Source organism: Tauraco erythrolophus, chromosome 21, assembly GCF_009769465.1.
Source record: "Tauraco erythrolophus isolate bTauEry1 chromosome 21, bTauEry1.pri, whole genome shotgun sequence".
Lineage (NCBI taxonomy): Eukaryota > Metazoa > Chordata > Aves > Musophagiformes > Musophagidae > Tauraco > Tauraco erythrolophus.
The window spans coordinates 3,320,393-3,340,623 of NC_141485.1; the positions used below are offsets into that span (position 1 = coordinate 3,320,393).

The following is a 20,231-nucleotide window of genomic DNA, read 5'->3' on the forward strand; positions in this document are numbered from 1 at the left end:
TTCCTTCATTGGATACTTAGGAGGAGGAAAACCTCCACAGCTACTTAACGGAGCAGCGCCATGGACAGTATTTTCTTGCCAGACCATTTTGAGAAGCTAGAGCTGAAATTTTCAAATATTTAAGCCTGTACTTGCTAAAAAAACCCAAGCTGCTGGACAGTGACAGTTTTATTTATAAACCAGCTATTATGTGCACTTAAAATAGTTAAACAAAAGCAGCTAACAAAAAAAAGCATGCCCGATGTAGCAGCTGGCTCCATGGTGCTGGCAGGTTTGATATGTACGTCGCTGGCTGCGACTATCGCTCCAGAAATGGCCCTCCCAACCTTTTCTAGTGGTTACAACATGAAAATTTAACTGCATTTGGGGTGGGGAGTGGGAAACTGGCAGCTTTCATAGCTGGGGAGTTTTCACAGGGAAGGCTGTGGTCCAGGTAGCAGAATATGGCAGCTGATTCACTTACCTTTATGAACACAAATCAGATTTATCACAAAGGAAGCCACACCAAAACCCAGCCCTCAGAACGTGGCTGAGTCAGGGCTAAAAGTGATCACTTAGCAAGAAAGCTCAAAGAAACAAACAAAAAAAAAGACATATGCTTTGAAAATTCCAGTTTTAGGAGCACTTTTCCACTTCAAAAATCTCAGCTAAATGAGAAAGAAAAACATTCTGTAAGACAAAACTGTGCTGTTTAATCTGCAGTGCATTACCATTCTCAAGGTAAAGTTTTGGGTTTTAACTCTTATTTATCAAAATACGCTAGCTTCTGATTGCACTCATGTTATTTTGAAGAAATGACTGAAAATTTTCATCACCAATTGTACAACTTCTTTATACAAAGCCAAAATAAGTTGCTGATATTTTATATACACGATTTAGTGAGACTGTCTATATGAGAAACGATCTCAGGTAGGCTTTCTGCATTTATCAAATATGATTTTCATCAACACAAGCAGGTTTGTAAATGCAACTGAACTCTTCCTTGTAGAGGATTAACAGCAGGTGCACAAACATGGATCTTAAAACTTGCTCCTTTGAAGGTTTAGACCAGCGAGACGGACAGCATTAAGACCCAGGACACAGATTATCGCAACAGGCTCGCGCGAGCGCTGCAGGAGTTAAGTTTTCAGTCTGGCAGTCAGACGAGGAACCCAGAAAAAGCATATGCACTTGCTCTTCAGCACCCGTAGGGGCTATTTTAGAGCAGCCACAGACATTTGGCATGTGCTAGGAGAAAGAAAGGAAACCAAAAAAAAAAAAAAAAAAATGGTGACTGTAGATAGAGGGAGACGTTTAGGAAAGCCTTGGGAATTGTCAGTCCCTTCCTTAGGGAGGGCTAAGCCTCCTTGGCACATGCCCCAGCCAGAGCCTGAAAAGGGGATATGGGGAAGGCCACACACTGATACCTGGGACCTTCACCACAGTGCCAAAAATACATTAAAAAGGAAAATGTTCAGGGTTTCGTGCTGTTTTTTTCACTAGTGGAATAAAATCTGAATACCAGAATTCACTGAGAATCTATATACACCACATTTTAGTTAAACACACACCAATCTTAAAGTCAAGATTGACTATTTTTGCGTTTGTAAAATGGCTAGAGCTGGGCTAAATTTCAGCCTTACAGGAGACTTTGGAAAGGATCCGAGTTTTCTGCGTGTTCCGCATCAGCTCAGCATTTTGTCGCAGACGTGGAAGCAAACAACGCGGTCATCGCCGTGCCAGGAGTGCCCGGGTAACGACGACGCACCACGGATATCCTTGTGGTGTTGAAACTCGCAACTAGAAATAAGGTCTGAGAACCCAGCCACAGCCCTGAACCACAACACAAACTTGGGCTGAAGAGTTAATTCATTTTATTCTCACTACCAGTTAGACCACCTACGATACCAGTTCTATATTGCCATTGTTACTCTGCAAAGGGGTGATATAAAATGCTGTAAGACCCGGTACCTTTTCGATTTATATAAACACAGTGAACTTCATTACTGTACATGTACTCTGCAACTACAGCTTAGCTGTAAATCCCCCACACACAATGGTATGGACATTAACCCCTCTATCCCCATTAAACTGTACATCAAGACAATACAAATTTACTGTCCCCACCCACCCCTTACAAAAAAATAATACTCTAAAAGCAACCTACTGCAACTTTTAATTAAGACGATTACATATATTTTAGACCAATTGCTTTAAAGCAAGAAGGCAGTATAAACCTTCTAGGAAAATTTTTATAAAAGAGGTTAAGAAATATAAGACAATTTATACATTTAAAAACTTACAATAAATAAGAGATGCAGGCATTTTTGAATACTAGGTACTATAATCCAATACAAGAACATCTTGATGTTCTGAAGCCATAGGTTGAAACTTATTGTTCCTCATGTTTCTTCTCATCTCCATGCTTTTAATATTCATTAACCATGACTGGGTACTATGGCTCATTACTCTTCACAAATACTGTGGCCGGGGAAAAATGGTTAATTTTGCTACTAAAAATGTTATAATACACTTTCTGATCATCATTCTAAAGCGTCCCCCATAGTCAACTCAACGACGGGAGGGCGATAGCTGCCCCTCTCACAAGTCAGAACAATATTTGCTGGAAGTAACAAGATTCATACCCCATCACCAACAACTTGCACTGAGAAGAATTATCACTTAGTCCTGCAGTGAAACATCCCTTTTCCTCATTTTTGTCTTGCAAAATTCGGGTGAAGATCACAGCATATTCATGATAAAGTTATACAACTGATTCAGCACCACAAAATGAATCGGGAGACACGACCGTCTGTCCTGGGTTGCAGGATCACAGGTTAGCCAGGAGAGTGCATTGTACTGTTCCAGAACAAACCTGAAAAGCAAACAAGCCTCCATCAAGCCAACAGATTTTCTCACCAGGATTTTTCAGTCCTACTTTAATACAATCCAGTTTCTTCGGTATTAAAAACATAAAATAGGTTTGCCAACATTCTGAAATAACATGCCTTCAGAATTATTACGAGCAGCTGCAAGCTAAATTTTCTTTCTACTGGAAAACTGTCATTTTAATTGCCTGTGCTTAATTAATATCGAGAGGTTCACATATTAAAAAAAAATACACACAAAAAAAATCTGACGTTTTCTTAACAAGTGTCCTATGTTTACCTGAGTCTCTGTAGGCTTTTGCACTTCAGTATTTTCACAAGATTGCCACGCAAGATTCTGCCTTAACTCTAACTATCTACCACTCATTTATGCACCATCTTCCGTGGTACCCCTCAGACTCTCTTCTGTCTTAAGGAATTCATTGTCATCCACATATTTTCAGTCGTAATCAACACTTATTAGTTAAAGAAGGGCTTAAAGATGTTTAATTGTCCTGTTCTGTGATAAAGCCATCTTTAAAAAGCCACCACTCAAAGCAGAGCCATTTATATTGTCTTTGTCGTGTACTAAGGATGTCAGCAGCGCAAAGAAAAAAAAATAACAAGGAAAAAAACCCACCAAATAGGTAGCTTCGTTGCAGCAGTATTAAAAATGAAATGCACAATATTTTTGCAAGTGATCAATCATAAATACCTGAGCACGTCAGAAGTTTGATTAGAATCAAGTGGATGGGAGTGTTTACTGTGGAGTAGCTCGTCTGATTGCACTGAAGGCACGTGGAGGTGCAAAGAGGCCTAAGAAAGGAAGAAAGATGCCAGCAGTTACTGCCTGATTCAGCTACAGCACAGTTTTCTTCCCTCTGTAGTGCTCACCCATACTTTGCAGTCACCTTCTGTTCTCATGACACACGAGCCAGAACAAACCTTATCCTTAGGCCATCAACAAGTTCGGGAATTATCAGAATATAAAGGAAACGCATGCGGATTTCTCCTAAAAGCACAGTGCTAGTAGTGTAAGATATTTTAGGTTATTTATTTTTTTTTTAATCCCTTTGCTACATTAAGTGATTATTAAAAAAGCAACTCGAGTGGCCCAAGATGTCTAGTAATATACAGACTTGGAAGTTCAGATGCTTTCCGTAAGACTGGTCTCTTTATATTCCATATATAGAGCTGCTTAGGGTAAATAATAAATCCTCTATTCAAAAAAATGTCTTATATCAAAGCCACAGCTGAGCTTAGGCCAAGAGGAACTGCTAATCCAGACACAAATCAAGCTGAAGAAGATATATTTGTAATATTAGAAAATAAAGCATAGCATTAGAGATGCTGATTTAAGTCAAAAGTGAATAATGTTAGTACAGAAAGTTTCTCCGTGTACTAATGTACAGCTTTAAATGTACCAAGTATGTCTTGATGCTGCCATAAAGAGATAAGGGGATCAGACAACATCCAGACAGATGATACAATGCCTATCACTTGGCAACAGCCAACACGGAAAACCTGGCTTTTATGCTTTGTGCAATACATAAATAAATCTCTCTATTTTTTTACCCAGTGTAAATGAGATATTACATTACACTTGGGAACCTCCCTCTCTGCCACTGGTCCCATGGGACTCAAGCCAGAGATCTGTCTAGAAATAAGCTATTCTTACGAAATACCACAGCACAAAGGAGCCCAGGCTACTGCAAAGAAACCATCAGACGAGCAGAACCCTTCAGAACATTTGCTACTTCCATCAATCATTTTTCTTCCCTTAAAAAAGCGAACACAAAAAGCCAAAGCTCAAAAACGTAAACCCCAACCTCTCCTGAATCAAGAGGGATACATTCCAAGAGACAAGCACTGACTGTTTTAAACGAGTCGTGCTTGGAATTCAGATCCCTGCACACTGCACAGCCTGCCATGACAGGATGGCCAGGAGGATGGCTGGACAGCCTGCTAACGTCACAGTACCTTAAGAAACAGGGGACACTGATTTTGTGCTTGAGGACACGCTGACCAAAACCAGTCAGGCAAGGGACCTGCTTTGGCAGTTGACACAAAATAGCCAAGGGCCAGTGGCTGCTGCAGGATATTGGTTACTTCATCGTGAGATTCTGTGGAAAGCAATCGATCTGTACCTTGACCCTGTAAAACAACAGGCAAGAGTTTAATATTAGGAGAGCATAAACTTAATAGAAATTATCCGTAGCTTTCAAAACACGAAGCATTTTGAAACATCCAAGCGTTACATGAATCTTGCAGAGACAATCCAATAGCCAATTGATCCAAAACATTTCATGAGAACCTTTCATTCCACAAAAGGAAAAATGAGCAGATGGAGAAAAACAAAACAAAACGCAGACACAACTCTGTATTTATTCTAATAGTTACCTTGCCCATATCACCTCCATGGGGGTAGTGGGACCCTGGAGAATGTACAGGGGATCCAGTAGGGGATGCAGGAAGAATATTTATAATATCAGGATCAAGATCATCTCCAGTGTCTAACAAGTCGAAGATTCCCATTCCATCTGCTCCATCTTGAAAAAGAACAAGAGCGGTGAATTTCTAGAGTTCCCCTACATAGAGGCTATGACAATGCATTCTGAAATCAAGTGATTTTCCATAGAAAGCTTGTGGTTCATTAGAATAGAGAGTCTTATTATAGGAAGAGCGATGAGGGTTTTTTTCAGTTGGTTCAATTTTAGAACAGGAAAAAATCCAACCTACTAACCATTGTTTGTGTTAAAGGCCAGATCCAGGTTTTCAGTGGTATAAGTTGACGATGCTACTTGCACAGATGCAGATGTGGGAAACACAAGTATGTGAGTGCATGATGTGTCCTGTGGGGTATTCAGCTGGGACGTCTGCATATTTAAAGTGGTGCTGCGTCCGAATACAGAGCCGGTGGATACAGAATCTTTGGAAGAGAAATCAAATATTTCCTCAGTTTTGCTAAACCCGAACTATCAGTTCCCTTGCCAAAAAAAGAGAGAGAGAACATTTCCCAAATACCTGGCATAATAATGAAGGACCCCTGGGGTTCCATTGCCACCAAACAAGCACTGAGGATGCTGGGAGAGTCTGCAGCAGAGATGCCACACATTCTGCACATGTCTTTTAGTCTCTTGCTAAGGGACTGAAGGTTTCGGCGACTCAGCAAACAACTCCAGTCTGAGGACATAAAGGACACAGGTTTGTCCAGAAGAACAGTGCTTGCTGCAGAATACATATTTCACATATAATACTGTGTGATGCAAAATTCATGTCTGTGAAGTTTTGACTACACAAAGGAACTCTTCAAATTATTTCGGTTTACTCCCAGAAACAGGGACAGACACTTTATATTATTGAAAAATGAAAGCTTCAAATCAAGATTTAGACTCTAAAACGCTAACGTTACCTTTTAATTCCCCATGTCCTATTCTTCCTAAACGGCCTATTACAACTCTCCATGGCAAAGAGCTCATCTGCACAAGTCCCAAGCACCATTCCCAGAGTTTCTGAAGACCAAGTCTGCGGGCAGAGCCTTTTTTCCTGCGAGCTCTAGAATTAAGAAAGAAGGGAAAGGGAAAACAAAACTAGAACTCATCTGTCACAAGCTTTTATTGCCACATTTGGAACTTCTTATTCATATTAAGCTGAACATCCACAGGACCCAAGAATGTCAGTACTGTAGTACATCAACTGCAACTTCCGTTTGGTTGGTTGTTTTTTTTATTTACTTATGTACTAACACTGACATCGAAAGCCAACGAGTGTGTGTGGGGAGTATGAACACACACAGCAAAACACTCAAGAATCACATGAAATTGAATAATGTTCTTCTAGACACTTAAAACAATATGCACATGATACAGAAAGTATCCATTTGCTTTAGCTAGTTTTAGTCTAAAAAAATCGGAGTTATTCTTACAGCATCATAAACTAATTCTTCAGGGGAATGAAAGAATATATACACGCTAAAAATTAATTTGACGGTTTCATTCTTACCTGTTTGGTACATCAATATTAATTATGCAAGTTTCCAACTGTTCTCCATAGAGATCTGTACAGGATGCAAGAAGCCATCTTTGATCATGAGACAAACAGTAGCCCACAAAAAGTACGTTATACTTCTGGCCAGCTTCTCCAAAAGTTTCTCCTAGTTCTGTCTGCTTGTCCTTGACGGGAGCCAGTATAAAAGGAGGGGTGTACAGTCGAATGCACTCAGGTCTCTATAAAGATAACAGAACAGACAATGAAGTTTCAGGAAGCAGTTTTTCCTAAGAACTCTAGTTAGCTAATGTGAAATATGCCAGTGATTTAATAAACAGGGACATTTCTCCAATCTGCATATTTACACAATCACATCACGAATACTCACATCAGGACTCTTAAGAGCAGTTTCCATGGCTAAACCTGGGCCAAAGCCAGTTAACGTTTTCACGTTGGTGGAAGTTGGAAGAGGTCTCCGGCACTGAGTAAAAGCTGAAAATGCCAAAGATTTTAAATGCTGAGTGTAAATCTGCCGGTCTTCATGTTTCACAGGTTGTAGAAGGTACTGACATGGGACAATCTAGAACAGATTACATAGGGAAAGAAAAAAAAATTAAAATGACTGTTTCATCATTAGATTAAATGGCTTTTTAAATAGCATTGGGTACGCTGCTTTTAGAATTTTACTTTGCAATCAAATTTCTCTGGTTCTTGGATATCTCCTGCCTCTTCTTCCAAAGCTATGTGGTACTTCAAGCAATTTATTCTCACTGAAATTTTCTTCAGAGAACACAATAATTTGTTTAGAAAAGAATCTGGTGATTGCTCCAAAAAGCTGCCCTCTGTTAACTAGCTTTGCAGCTGCCGACAGCATTACAGTTGCACATCCATCAGGAGGGAGCACTGTCTAAAGCCCAGCAGAGTCAAGCTGGGAGCACAGATTCTGGCGATGGGACAAGCAGCTTTCCCATACTTAGTTGTTATTGGAGCAGGCCACTACGTTTCCTCGGAGGTAAGATTGATGCGTTTGGAATCTGCTACAGGATTTGGTTAATAACACTCAAACTGCTCTAAGCACTATGATCTTCATGATTCAACAGCTGTAGAACTGCAAGTGATGTTTATAAAGCAAATGAAACTTTCACCTCGAGGGCGTTATCATCTCCAAAACACAGCCAAAGCCAAAGATACCTTGTTCATCACGTTGATATAAATGTTGGCTCACCTGCACAGAAATTATATTCCTGATGTTAGGAGGAAGAACCTGAACCATCTCTAAAAAGCAGCGCAGAAGTCCAAGTGTCCACAAACTAGATGAGCTACTGTTCTCATCCTTCTTTTCATACGTAAAAGGATCAATTATGTAAACTACAATTGCAGGTGGATAAGTGATAGCATGTGAATCTCCATCTGTAGGGACTCCAACTTTATCACGATCCATAGTGCTGGAAATGAAATTTTGAAACCAGTTACAAAAAGCTGAGTTTTATAATGATTTATTTTTACTTTAAATCTAAGATCAAATTGTCAAATATTAATCTGAAAGACCTTTGAATCAACTGTAGTGTAAAAACCAGTCTTTTCATTTCATTTTTGTATGTGAGCTTATCGGCAACTCAGTATCACTTATCATTCCTTTAGCTTTGTTTACTACAGAAGCTCAACAGCACGTAGCTCTACTGCTTCAACTGGGGAACAAGAACACCTACCAGGTCAGTCCCTCAGTCAGAGCTGTCTTTACTACTGTAACTTTAACAACAGAAAGCAGAACTTTAAGATGGTGCCAGTTATCAGTTGCCACCCCCTCTTTAAAATATAGAAGTGAGTAGTTTGGTGAATTATTTCTCTTTAGAGAGAGAAGAAAAAAAATGAGAAATTTATTTTTGTACCACAGCAGACACTGAGCTGCAATTAGAACTGCAGCTAAGACTGGAAGCAAAAAGTTCAGCTCCACGATGAATGAACTCTCATTCTCCCTAAAAAGCAGCCTGGTGACTAGAAAAGAAACACATGATTTTTACTGAGGGGACAAGAGCGGCGTTAACAGGTTCACATCAGTTGAGCTGAGGGGTGGATTTTAGCTGGAGCAGGTTTGACTCTGCAGTCCGTTACCTTTCGGAAACCTCCGGATGGGGCTGTGCAGGCGCTGAAGTCGAATCCCCAGACATCCCTGCTGCTTGCAGTGCTGGCTGTTGCTGCTGCCCTCCTGTTTGCCCGTTTTGGACCGCGGCAGCCTGAGCGGGCAGGGAGGCAGAAGTGGTACTGTTCATACTGTTAAAAGGCGGGAATGAAGAAGGCTTGCTTGTTGGTATCCCACTGCCTATGTTGGCAGAAGAGGACGACGGGGCAGTGGTAGTCAGTGTTGAATTAGCTGTAGTGGCTGCAGAAGACATGGCACTGTTTGATGTCGTTGTCATAGTACTACTGGTGGGAGCTGCAGGAGCAGACGATGGAGTGTTAGGATTTCCAGCCGTAGCTGTCACTGGGGGCAGGGCAGAGGCTGGCTGGCTGCAGGGAGGGACCAGATTTGTTTGGGAAAGTAAAGAATTGTCCAAAGGCTGAGAAGCAAGATAAGGACCTAAAAGCAGAAAAAAGGTGTACATTTTATATTGCAGCTGGTTTTAACCTTTATTTCATCTATGCAAGTCTATAGTTTTAACAAAATAGAAAGCAAACCCTTAGCAAGCATTTTATCTCTCAAATTAAAATTCCTGTATTAGATTTTCAAATTTTAGTATTCTCATAAGACTCTTTCATAAATATCCAGAAATCTATTTTTTAAATATTTATTCGTTTTCAGTCATGTTGAATTGCTGGAAATCACTGCTTCAGAATTTCAGTCACCAATACAAAAAGACAACCAAGGTCCCTGTCAGGTGGCAACACTGTTGTTCTCTAAAGACACTGCTAGATAATAAAGAAGCCATTTTAGCATATATGGGGGGGGTGTGTGTGTGTTGAATTCCCACCTCTCCCAGCACTTAAAACCAGAAAACTGCAACAAACATTAAGACTCAATGAATAAATGCAATGATTTGTTCTTCTCTATTGGACTGCAGTAGTAATTGTATGAAATAAGAAACACTAAAAACAATTCATACCTAGCTCATATCTGCAAACTTGAGCATATAGTTTGAGTTTGGAAAAAGCTTCATTGTTGGCATTAGCTGTCTGTGAGAACCATTCTGTGACCAACTTCTCGGAAAGTTTCTTTGAAGCAGTAGGTCCAACTCTCATGATCCCATCGGGCAATAACTTACAGATAGGTCTGTGCTGACCGAGTCTACATGACTGCAGAAAATGTAAAGTAGAAGTTGCAAGATAAGGAATTTTTAAGCCTTAAAAACGGATAAATATCACACAAAGGGGCATATATATATATAAAGACAGAGAACTCATAGTTTAGTTACGATATTCCAAAGTAACATTTAATTCTAGACTACTACACCAGTATGAAACATTTAATAGTGATTTTATGGTTTATTTTTAGGTTTTCCTAAACGCAAGAAAAACGGGTTGATACATCACCTACTGTAATCTTAATCACAATCCAAGTAATACAAGCATTTAATTAATTAAATGTAGCTGAAACAATTAAAGTGGTAATGCAGAGTTTTACCACTGAGTGGCGTCTATCAGATAAAGACTCTCAAAACAGCTACTACTGAAAGAAATGGAGAACAGAATGAACCACCCTTATCATCCAAGTGCCCATTCCTAAAATCCTTTCTCGCAGCTTTCCGAGACAGCATTCCGTGCAAGCGTTTATATCGGAGACAAGCCTGATAAGTTGTTCTGGGTACGTATTAGAAACAGTCTTCCAAAAATCCGTTTCGCTGCTAACTGCCACAAAAAAAAACATACCTCATATATTGCAGTCAGATCCCTAAAGAAGCTTTTTGCTCCGTTCAGCAGAGCCTCATTCTCAGGGCACACCACAACATAAGCAACGTCTCTTTGAGATCCGTAAGGTTCCAACATCAGCCTCTCCCAATACGGCAAAGCAAACGGAGACAGCACCAGGAAATCATAATCGTATCCCAACAAAAACGTTGGGATTGGCAGTGGTTCCGGGGACTCATCAGTTCCTGGAAAAGCAAGACACATATTAAGCAGAAAGCTTAAAATTAACACCCTGCTTCTAGGAAACACGAATAGAAAAAACACTAGCGTTTTCCCAGCATCTAACAGGAAGTAGTACTGATTATAAATGGAATAGTTCTCATTTTAACAGATACAAATAAAAAAACTGCACGTATGATCCAACCCTCTGCAAGAATCATCTGCTCATTATTTTTATTTGAAATCTCTCAGGGCCTCAAGATGAGTTCCACAGTTGTTTAATATTTCTATCAATACAGAGACAATCAGGAACAGATCTTCACTGTCCAGGAAGCCTTCCCCACAGAGTGATCAAGAAGAGGGGGAAGAAATGTAAATAGTCCAAGCAGATAAGCAAAGGACAACAGAAGGGAAAAAAAAAAAATGCTTAAAAACATGCATTTACATGTATCCTAAGTGTATCATTACCACATTCTAAATATAACTACAAAAGATCTGCTGGTGAAAGGCCACTCTTCTACACAGTGGTAAATCAATCTCATATGCTAATGAAGTCAGTTTAAATCTTGAGTGCACAAAATTTACCTTGTATCTGTAAGTGTGCATCACATGTTGGCCACTCCAAATATTTATCCTAGACAACACACTGGATAACCTTAGATCTTCACCACAGTTCTGAAACTACTGAGCAATAAAGCACACTTTTTCAAGCATTTCAAAGCTACTATTTTTAACTACACTATTTTTAGAGTAATTAAAATAGACTAATTCTTTTGAGTACAAAAAAAACAGAGCAATTACTGGTTTTAACATTAAATCTATCTTTGCAATTTCAGTCCCTCACTTGGAGGAGCGTCAGGTGTATATAAACAGTGCAATTGAAGCTGTTAATTTTAAATACACATCTTTAATTAATTTGCTGTTTGAAGGAATATAAATATTTTCTGGTTTTTTAAAGAGAAGAATTCTCCCCTGTCTAATAGCTCTTGTTAAAGAAAGGTCAAACACTGTTTAGAATTCCAGCAGGCTGAACAGCACCCAGACCCTGAGGTCTGGTGGTCGGATCGAGCAGACGTTGACACACGAGTCAGAGCAGTTTACCGTAGGAGCCCCTGCCAGCCATTTTGTGGAACTGCTGCCACGTGAGGGGACCTTGCACACCCCAGGACCGGACCGTTCGCTTTTTCTGAATTGCGTCCTGAAGAACTGGCTGGAGCGACAGGAGCATACGAAGGATGTCCTGGGAACACTGCATGCTCACATCCACCACTGGAAGGACAAAAAAAATAACTGTCAAGGCCTCCTGCAACAGCAGCAGCCCTCCACAAACAACCCAGAATCCTGAACCACCTTAATTCTAAACAAAGTCCTTCTCTTCTGAAACATACATGCAGCCCACTCAACGGCCGGGACGTAAAAGTTAGGCGCAAAGATTGAGAGTTCTCCCTCTTCCCCTCCCAGCCATTTATATAAAATACAGATGGAATTTTTTTTTCTATAGAGTTTTTTCCCTTGAAAGCCTTACCATCTGTGATTTAAACTAAGGGAAAAAATCCTAAAATTTAAAAGAAAAAAATAAAATTAAAAAAAAAAACACAACACACGAACCCAAGCAACTTGTACAATCCCTACACCAGAGGATTTTCCCTCCGAACAGAGGAGGGCTCGGCAGACTGCCACCCAGTGCTCACTCCATAGAAGTTGAGGGAAGCCTCCAAGAGGCACAGCCCATTTCGTCAGCTTGCCACCACCGCGCCGTTTAACATACGGAATAAAAAGCCGACACCAAATTTGGTACGGCTGTAATTCCATAGCCTGCCGTTAAATGTATCTTTACATTCTTTTATCCTAAACACCAAGGTGACAGTAACACTGAGCCTTCTCCTGAGTGCTGGAAAACATTAATGTATCCGTAGCCCGGGCTTTTTAACTTAATCCTCCATGGATACACAGCAACCCAGCTGTGTTTTACTGTTAGTCCTCCTCATCCTCATCAACAACTATGAATCGCAGCTATCTGCTATCAGTTTCACGTTTCACTGTTCACCCCACCAGAGTTACCACTTGAAAAGCTTATTATGGAGAGAAGTATGCAAATACACACAATAAAGGGTGTTCCATGAGACACTACATCATTAGTCAAGCCCTAGAAGGAAAAATCCAAGGCTGTCTGGCAGATCCAACATACAGCGCAGGCTACAATAAACGCTTTATTTACCACACATGCCATCAAACTACCACCCTCCCTTAGAGAAGGGGGAAAGCCAACTGAGTCATAAATCTTGTTGAGTTCCACCACAGTGGCCTCGACAACGCAGTCACCGTTTGCACCACCTACACTTCCTACGTGCGCTCGTTCCGCAGAGCCTCTGTGGATGCAGTCACCGAAAGCTGCTCTGAAAGAACAAGCCCAGTGACGTGTTGTGGACAGTTATTGCGGTCTTACGTTACGCTGCAAATTTATGTTAGGAATTTACAACTGATGGCAAGGCCTACGCTCTGCTCGGTGTATCGTACAGGCACCGAACGTAAAAGGAATGGTTATTCTGAACACCATTAAAGCAGAAGTTTATGCAAGCATGCAGGTGGAAAACACAGTCTTAGCATTCAATATTCACAAAGGAAAAACACAAAAACCAAACCCTTAAAAAAAAAACTCATAAGTGGACAAGTAGAAAATAAACCGTTTCAGTATTTACCATTTCTTTTTGACCAGTGGTGCAAGCAAGTAGTTTTCACAAGTGCTTCATCAACTTTCCCTCCTGACATATTGTCCATGAACTGCCGTCCATGTTCCAAGGCTAAGTAGCAGTCATTGCAACAATCCCTTTCTTCTACACGTACCAGGTTGCTAACTGCACCAACTTTGGGAATGGAATCTTGATCTGCCGCTCCAAACGGTGAGAACAAGTTGGTGCACTGATCCTGCAGCAACAGTATTAACTCATCGGGCAGCTTCTCAGGTTCTTTCAGTCCTCCACTGCCATGTTCAACAGAAGTAGCTCTGAGAGCTTCAAAGCGTTTTTCTGCTTCTTTGCCGCACTCTGTATTACGTCCTAGAATATCCAATTCATCTTCAAGGAACAGGCCAGAACTGTTGCCAAATTTTCTATTCATAACAGCACTGAAACCACAGGTACATCTATACTGGGCCTCTTGTGTTGGATCAGGAATGTAAACTCCAACATCAGCACCTTTGATGTTCATATTGCAAACACATATGCAGCAGCTGTCAAAGTTGCAGTCTTTGAAGAGATTCATTACAGACTCCGAGAGGATGAGATTCACGTAAAGACTGTGTGCCTCTGGAATGGAAGGCACAGTTGCAGGTTCAACAGAATTAAGCGGCCGACATGTCGACGGTGTGGAGGCTGGTGAGTATAAATCAGAGTTCTCGTATTTGACTGAACCCTGTGCACTTGCAGGTCCACCAGCTCCACGAGGTGTTCGAGGAGTCCTTGGTGTTCTAGGTGTTGGGAAACGAGGGGTGGAAGGAGAAGGGAGAATTCCAGCTCCGCTGTTACTAGGAGGTGCGCTGCTTGGTGGCATCCCAAACGGAGTATGAGTTTGTGGTGTGTATGCAGGGCCATACTCTTGATCCATAGTGCTTCCATCACTAATAGCAGCCACAAGAAGAAGGAAATACTTTAGTACACAACATACTGGTTTTGAAGTTTAAGTCTCAAATTTCTAAAGAAGGACCTTCCTAATTAATATTTATTGTTTGCGTTTTTAAAAAAAAAAAACAAAACCCTAGTCTTTCATAATCCCAGCAAGATTTTCATTCCCTGAGGAACTTCAAGAGCATTTGTTCTAAATGACTTTGCAGGACTCCCACTGACAGCACTGTTAAAGAATCTTTTCCCCTCCTCCTTTCATCTTTTTCTTTGCACAAAGCTTTCAAGAAACAAGTGGTCAGAATAAATTATAAATTCTGTGGTTGTATGGAGTCTAAAGGACACCTTTTTCGTTCATGTTTTATTTACATGTTGTGTTGACACACACGAAAAAAATATATTGGGTCTATCAACAGCAGATTCAGCTGGATCCATGAGGAAAATATCAGCTGGAAACATTTAATGTTTTGCTTCCTAAGCAGCTGAGTAACTCCAAAGACCTATAAGGCTAATGTGACCAGGAAACATATCACTTATGGATGACCCTAACACAGCCTCCTTGTCGCCCAATCCATTTATACCAGCTACTAAGGCAGAAGAGAACGAGGAATAAATATTTTCTTCTAGAAGAACTGCCAGCAGGACTATCACTACCAAATGCAGATTACTGCAATACTACTGTTACCATGCAATGTCACACTGGGCATAGCCTCCAATCAAAGGAAATGTTATTTCTAGTACCAATACAGCTGAGATTACTGCTATTGAAGAAAATAATTTAAGAAACAGAAGTACCACCTACTAATACTAAGCCCTTACAGTACCTACAGCACCACCGCAAAAACAAAGTCCCAAGTATACATTTATCTTGATTGTTACCATCTTCATTACTTATTAAAACTGGACTTGCACCATTAAGCTTCCCCAAGAAACCTTTAAATGAGACAAGGAATAAAATGTATGCACAGTTAAGAAGCTATTTGAGAAGACTGTCTCTTACAGGATGGTTTAATCATAAGAATTTTCTTAAAGGCTCGTCAGTTGTATAAACACAGCATGTCTTTACAAATACTTCTCATTACAGATTTACAAGAAAAATAAAATAAGATTATGGGTACTTCCTATAGTGTGGATAACTGACCACCTTATAAGCCCAAACGTTTGCGGCGCAGGTCATACCCATCTTTGATGAATGGCATGACGGGTCCCGGAGGAAGTAAATCCAACTTTCCAACGGTCCAACTCTGGCGATAAATGCATTCTTCTGGCAGTTTGATGGGAGGAAGACACTGGCTGGGAAGGGTCTTCAGTGGTGCAAACATGGAACATCCCACTAAAGCTTGACAATTCTCAGGTTTATAAACATACGAATAATCCTAGAAGGTAGACATGGTAAAGCATCAGCGTGTGAATTAGATCACCTCAGCAATTCAAATGCTGCTCAAAAACACATGACTAAGTTCGAGCAGTATTTCTTTGATATTAAAGTCCTGATACAGCTGCAAAAGAGAAACTTACATTTATGCACACGTCATTCACACCCGTGTTTCTCCAAAAACCAAAATGCCAACACAAAACAAACAATGAACTACAATTACTGAAATGCATTCCTTCAGCTTACTAATGGCTAGTTGCTCTTTCTCGAAGATTAAGTGGTAAAATACTATATACTGCTTACTAGCATGTGCATTACCTACCCCGGTACAATGCAGGACACAAGTTAAAATTCTACTTAATTCCCCAGTTCCTATTCAGGATTAAGTAATAAACTGAACAATCATTAGAAACATTTGTCAGGACTATCAGCACTACTTACCTTTATTTCAGCAGGTTTGGGGCTGCAGAAACCCTCATCCACTTCAATTCTGAACTGAGCTCCCACACTAGAGCTATTCCCTTCAAGTACTGTTCCTCCAAGTGTAGTGTCCATACTGCCATACTCCTTATTATTCATGTTCATTGGAGAAAATCCCATAATATGCTGTTCCAATGAAGGTGGAGTTGGATACATTTTATGGAGATCTGCAGTGCCTAATTTCAGATTACAAACAGGCTTTAGAGCATGAAAACACTTTGAAGTATTTCGTCTTAAAATTTCAGTAGGGCAAATGGAGCGTATGTTTCCAAATTCCCACAACATATTAGCAATCAAACGTTTAGAGCTAGTATTCTATTTTGAAAAAACAAATAAAGCTTACTTATGCATGACAGTGGGTCTAGATTTCCTGCTTTTGCCTCTTTGCAGTTGGATTTGTCATCAGCGCCGTTCACTGTTCTTTTAGATCCAGGCTACGAAAGGAAAGAAGTATTGTAATAAGGTCACTTCAGACATGAACACACATTCACATTTCCTGCTAACAGGAAATTTCATGTGCAGTGGGCACACAAAGCTGAGACTTTGTATAATATTTAGAAAAATTAAAATAAATCAGAAGCCCAATGCTGGTAGTTGGAGTTACACTTGTCCTCCCTTAACACTTGTAACTTAGAGAATGCTCTCCCATCAAGTCATGACGCTCTTAAAATGAAAGACCAGTTCTAAAATAACTCTTAGCCTGTTAGCAGACACATTAAAACCAGCTAAATATGGCTGCCCACAACCTATCAGAAAAAACATACACACTCCCAAAGCCGTGCCAACATTAGTGATGTTACCGCATGAACAGGAATAGAAAAGACAGAGAAACACAAATCCTGGAACAAGAGGTACAGGGAAGAAAAGCTGTTGAAATTAAAAGAACAAGAGATATTTTACAATGTTTAGACAGCACTAAAGTCTATAGGAAGTAAGAGTCTTCGTGTTTACACGCAAATACAGTTGCTTTATATAATGATGACCTTGATGGCTATTAAGAGCCTTCAGCCCTTACTCAGCTACACTTCCCATTAAAGTTGATGGGCACATTGTCTGGGTAAGGGGATTTAGGATTAAGCATGGAGCAAAGCACAGTTCAGAAAAGACAACTGATTACAAACAGTATTGAAATAGAAACTAGAAAGATAATGGATTCAGAGCTATCAGACTGCAAAAGAAACCGTTCCAAGATAATAGCTGCTGCAATGAAGCAGCTTATTTGCCAGAATGTCCATGTATTTAAATGCCTCTTCTCTTTCAGAAGTTTTTGTTTTGTTTCAGTATTACCTTTACTGACTAGTTAAACAGCACCTAGACCACAGGAAAAGAGCACTAGCAACACTGTTGAATCTGTAAAATTATAACTAAAGGTACAATCAAGAAGCATATACTGTGTAGATAGTAAGCATATCAAATCAAAAGCTTGTTTGTATCAAAAACATGATTGTATGAGTCAACCAGAACAGTACATCTGCTATAGAGGAGCCACGGCACTTGCTTATATTCATGTTTCACAATCTCTCCTACCAATGCCAAAAAAAAAAAAAGCCACACACCAAAAAAAACAAACCCAAACCCACAAAAAGACTTAATTGTTCCTCGCAGGTTTTCGTCTAGCAGCTGCCATTACTTTTGAACATCACTTACTGTTAGTTCATCTTCATCAGAATTGAAGAGATTGTCAAGGTCAGTATAAGAGACCACCAAGTCTGTTTCATGGAACAGGCTGGTTGATGCAGTGCGAGCATGAGCAGCAATACGTTGGGCATCTATAAAGAAAAACAAACGTTACAAACACACTGGCAATATATATTCATTAAGAAAAAAAATAAAAGACACCTTAAGAACTACTTCCGTAGCTGAGGAGGTGGTAGCAGGGAAGAGAGGGGGAAAAAAGAGTATGTTCTCAGTTCCACTCAATCTTACGTATAGGTCCCTTCAATTTTACAACATTTGGATTTTATAGTCAAGATTTATTTGCAAAGTGCAACAAAGAAAACATGTTCTAAGCAGATTCCTAGTTCTGAAGGCACAGGGAAATACTATAGAGTAAACACTTAGTAGCCTATTACAATCTATTGACTATTCAAGAGATCATTAACATAGCACAATTAAAAGGGGGGGAAGCCTCTTTACCTTGCTTGACAGAAGGACTAAACAGAGACATAGCATCCTCTCCTTCATGGGATAAAACTGTAACACTAGATGTCCCATCCTCAGCCTATTAAAAAAAAAAAGGTAGAAAGTTTGCTTAAATTAATCGGGGAGTTGGGAGGCATTTTATCTCCCTATGGGAATTCCTGCACATATCAGAAGTATCAGGTTCCCATTAGCCTTCCAGCTCAGCAAGGTGCAGTCTAGTGGAGCTTGCTCAGGGAGAACGAAGGTTGGAATACAGACAACACGCTAGCAACACACAGGTGATGAGCACAGTAGGAACATAAATCTTAGTTTTCATGTTGTGGAAAAACTGAAAAAGCAAGCTGTGGATTCCTGCTACAACACTTCATTGAAAAAGACTTGATATCAAATGCTATACATTAACTATACTGGTTATTGAATTAAACTCTCAGTACCAGGAGTACATCCATGCACAACTAGTCCTAATAAGCAAATTTATTTCATATAAAAGCTCCCAACACAGTTATATTTTTCTCCTTTTTTGGAGGGTGTACTTTTGTTTTAAGTAGAAGTCTCATAGTTGGAACTGGCTAAAGTGCAAGAGAGGAGAAAAAAAAAGAAATATTCAATTAATTGTCCATGCAACTAGTCAACTAGTTAGAGTTCACCTCACCTACCCTCAAAACCTTTCCACACATAAACAATGCACTTGCCTAGTTCTTCCTCTCTTCCCCAAGCACCTATCACCCACTGCTACCGAAAGCAGTGATTTTTGTTCTGATCCAGCAGTGTTCTCCCAGCATAAGCCATAAGCCCTAATGGAATAGCACCATCAGTGAGCCAAAAAAATTTTAGGCATAGTTACACGCATGCTGCATAATTTCATTGATCGTTTCTGCTAGAATACATTTGGGTTTTTTTAATGTACTGCTAAATACGCAGAGAAGGATTTAAATTCTATTTGGGGATTAAAGCAATTTGTTTTAACCTCATCACTGATTCGTATCCTTACTCCGTTACTCACCTTGTGTTTCTTCCCGACTTCCCTCTCAATGTTCTGCCTATCTTTTTTACTATCAGGAAATAAGAATTCCACATCACCGTCAACAAAGGCATAAGGATCGATTTCAGGTTCCTGGTCAGCTTCCGTCACTACTGCTGCCAGGTACTGGTTTTTACTCTGATACTGTTGCACCAGTTCATCCGAAACTTTTAAAGGTTTCCTACATTGCACCATTAATCTGAGCAGAAGAAAAATAAAAATAACAAAATATTATTTATCATTTATTACATGGAAATATTTTTGCTATCACACAGCCTTTACAAGAAGCATTTCATCTTCCCTTCCCACTTTCTTCCTTTCCACCTCAGAAAAGTTTTTGGGGAAAAAGATTAAATCATTAGTCATTTAACATAACCTCCTTACACACGTCAGACATAGCAGTGTGATTCATTCTGCCCATCTCTCCTCATGCACTGTGAATTCAGATAAAGATTAGTAATTTATCCCAGATCGTAGCTGTCATTTATTATAAAGCACAAATGTATTGAACTATCTATATCCACTCAAAGAAACTCACCAGGCTAAAAAAATTACTCATTGCCATTCCCCATCCGTGTTCAACAAACGATCAGAAAGAAGTGATTAAACCTGAATTCTCCATACTTTCAGAATCTAATTCCTGAGCATTTAATTCATTTAAATGTGGAAAGTATGCCATTTATATCACTTTTATCAATACA

General features: G+C 39.9%; 1 protein-coding gene across 1 annotated transcript in view; it reads right to left on the minus strand.

Moving 5' to 3' along the window:
• Positions 1-580: 580 nt before the first annotated feature.
• MED13 (mediator complex subunit 13) overlaps positions 581-20,231 on the minus strand; it is a 56,493-nt gene continuing 36,842 nt past the window's right edge. The window contains exons 10-30 of the mRNA XM_086624908.1: positions 19,513-19,729; positions 18,504-18,588; positions 18,015-18,136; positions 16,711-16,801; positions 16,329-16,543; positions 15,692-15,888; positions 13,595-14,511; positions 11,997-12,164; positions 10,698-10,921; positions 9,935-10,124; positions 8,946-9,411; positions 8,059-8,278; positions 7,222-7,413; positions 6,849-7,072; positions 6,259-6,401; positions 5,871-6,029; positions 5,590-5,775; positions 5,247-5,395; positions 4,827-5,000; positions 3,562-3,662; positions 581-2,854 (exon numbers count right to left, since the gene is read on the minus strand). Coding sequence (XP_086481034.1) covers positions 2,722-2,854; positions 3,562-3,662; positions 4,827-5,000; positions 5,247-5,395; positions 5,590-5,775; positions 5,871-6,029; positions 6,259-6,401; positions 6,849-7,072; positions 7,222-7,413; positions 8,059-8,278; positions 8,946-9,411; positions 9,935-10,124; positions 10,698-10,921; positions 11,997-12,164; positions 13,595-14,511; positions 15,692-15,888; positions 16,329-16,543; positions 16,711-16,801; positions 18,015-18,136; positions 18,504-18,588; positions 19,513-19,729 — 4,573 coding nt within the window. The 3' untranslated portion in view covers positions 581-2,721. The remainder of the gene's footprint in view (positions 2,855-3,561; positions 3,663-4,826; positions 5,001-5,246; positions 5,396-5,589; positions 5,776-5,870; positions 6,030-6,258; positions 6,402-6,848; positions 7,073-7,221; positions 7,414-8,058; positions 8,279-8,945; positions 9,412-9,934; positions 10,125-10,697; positions 10,922-11,996; positions 12,165-13,594; positions 14,512-15,691; positions 15,889-16,328; positions 16,544-16,710; positions 16,802-18,014; positions 18,137-18,503; positions 18,589-19,512; positions 19,730-20,231) is intronic.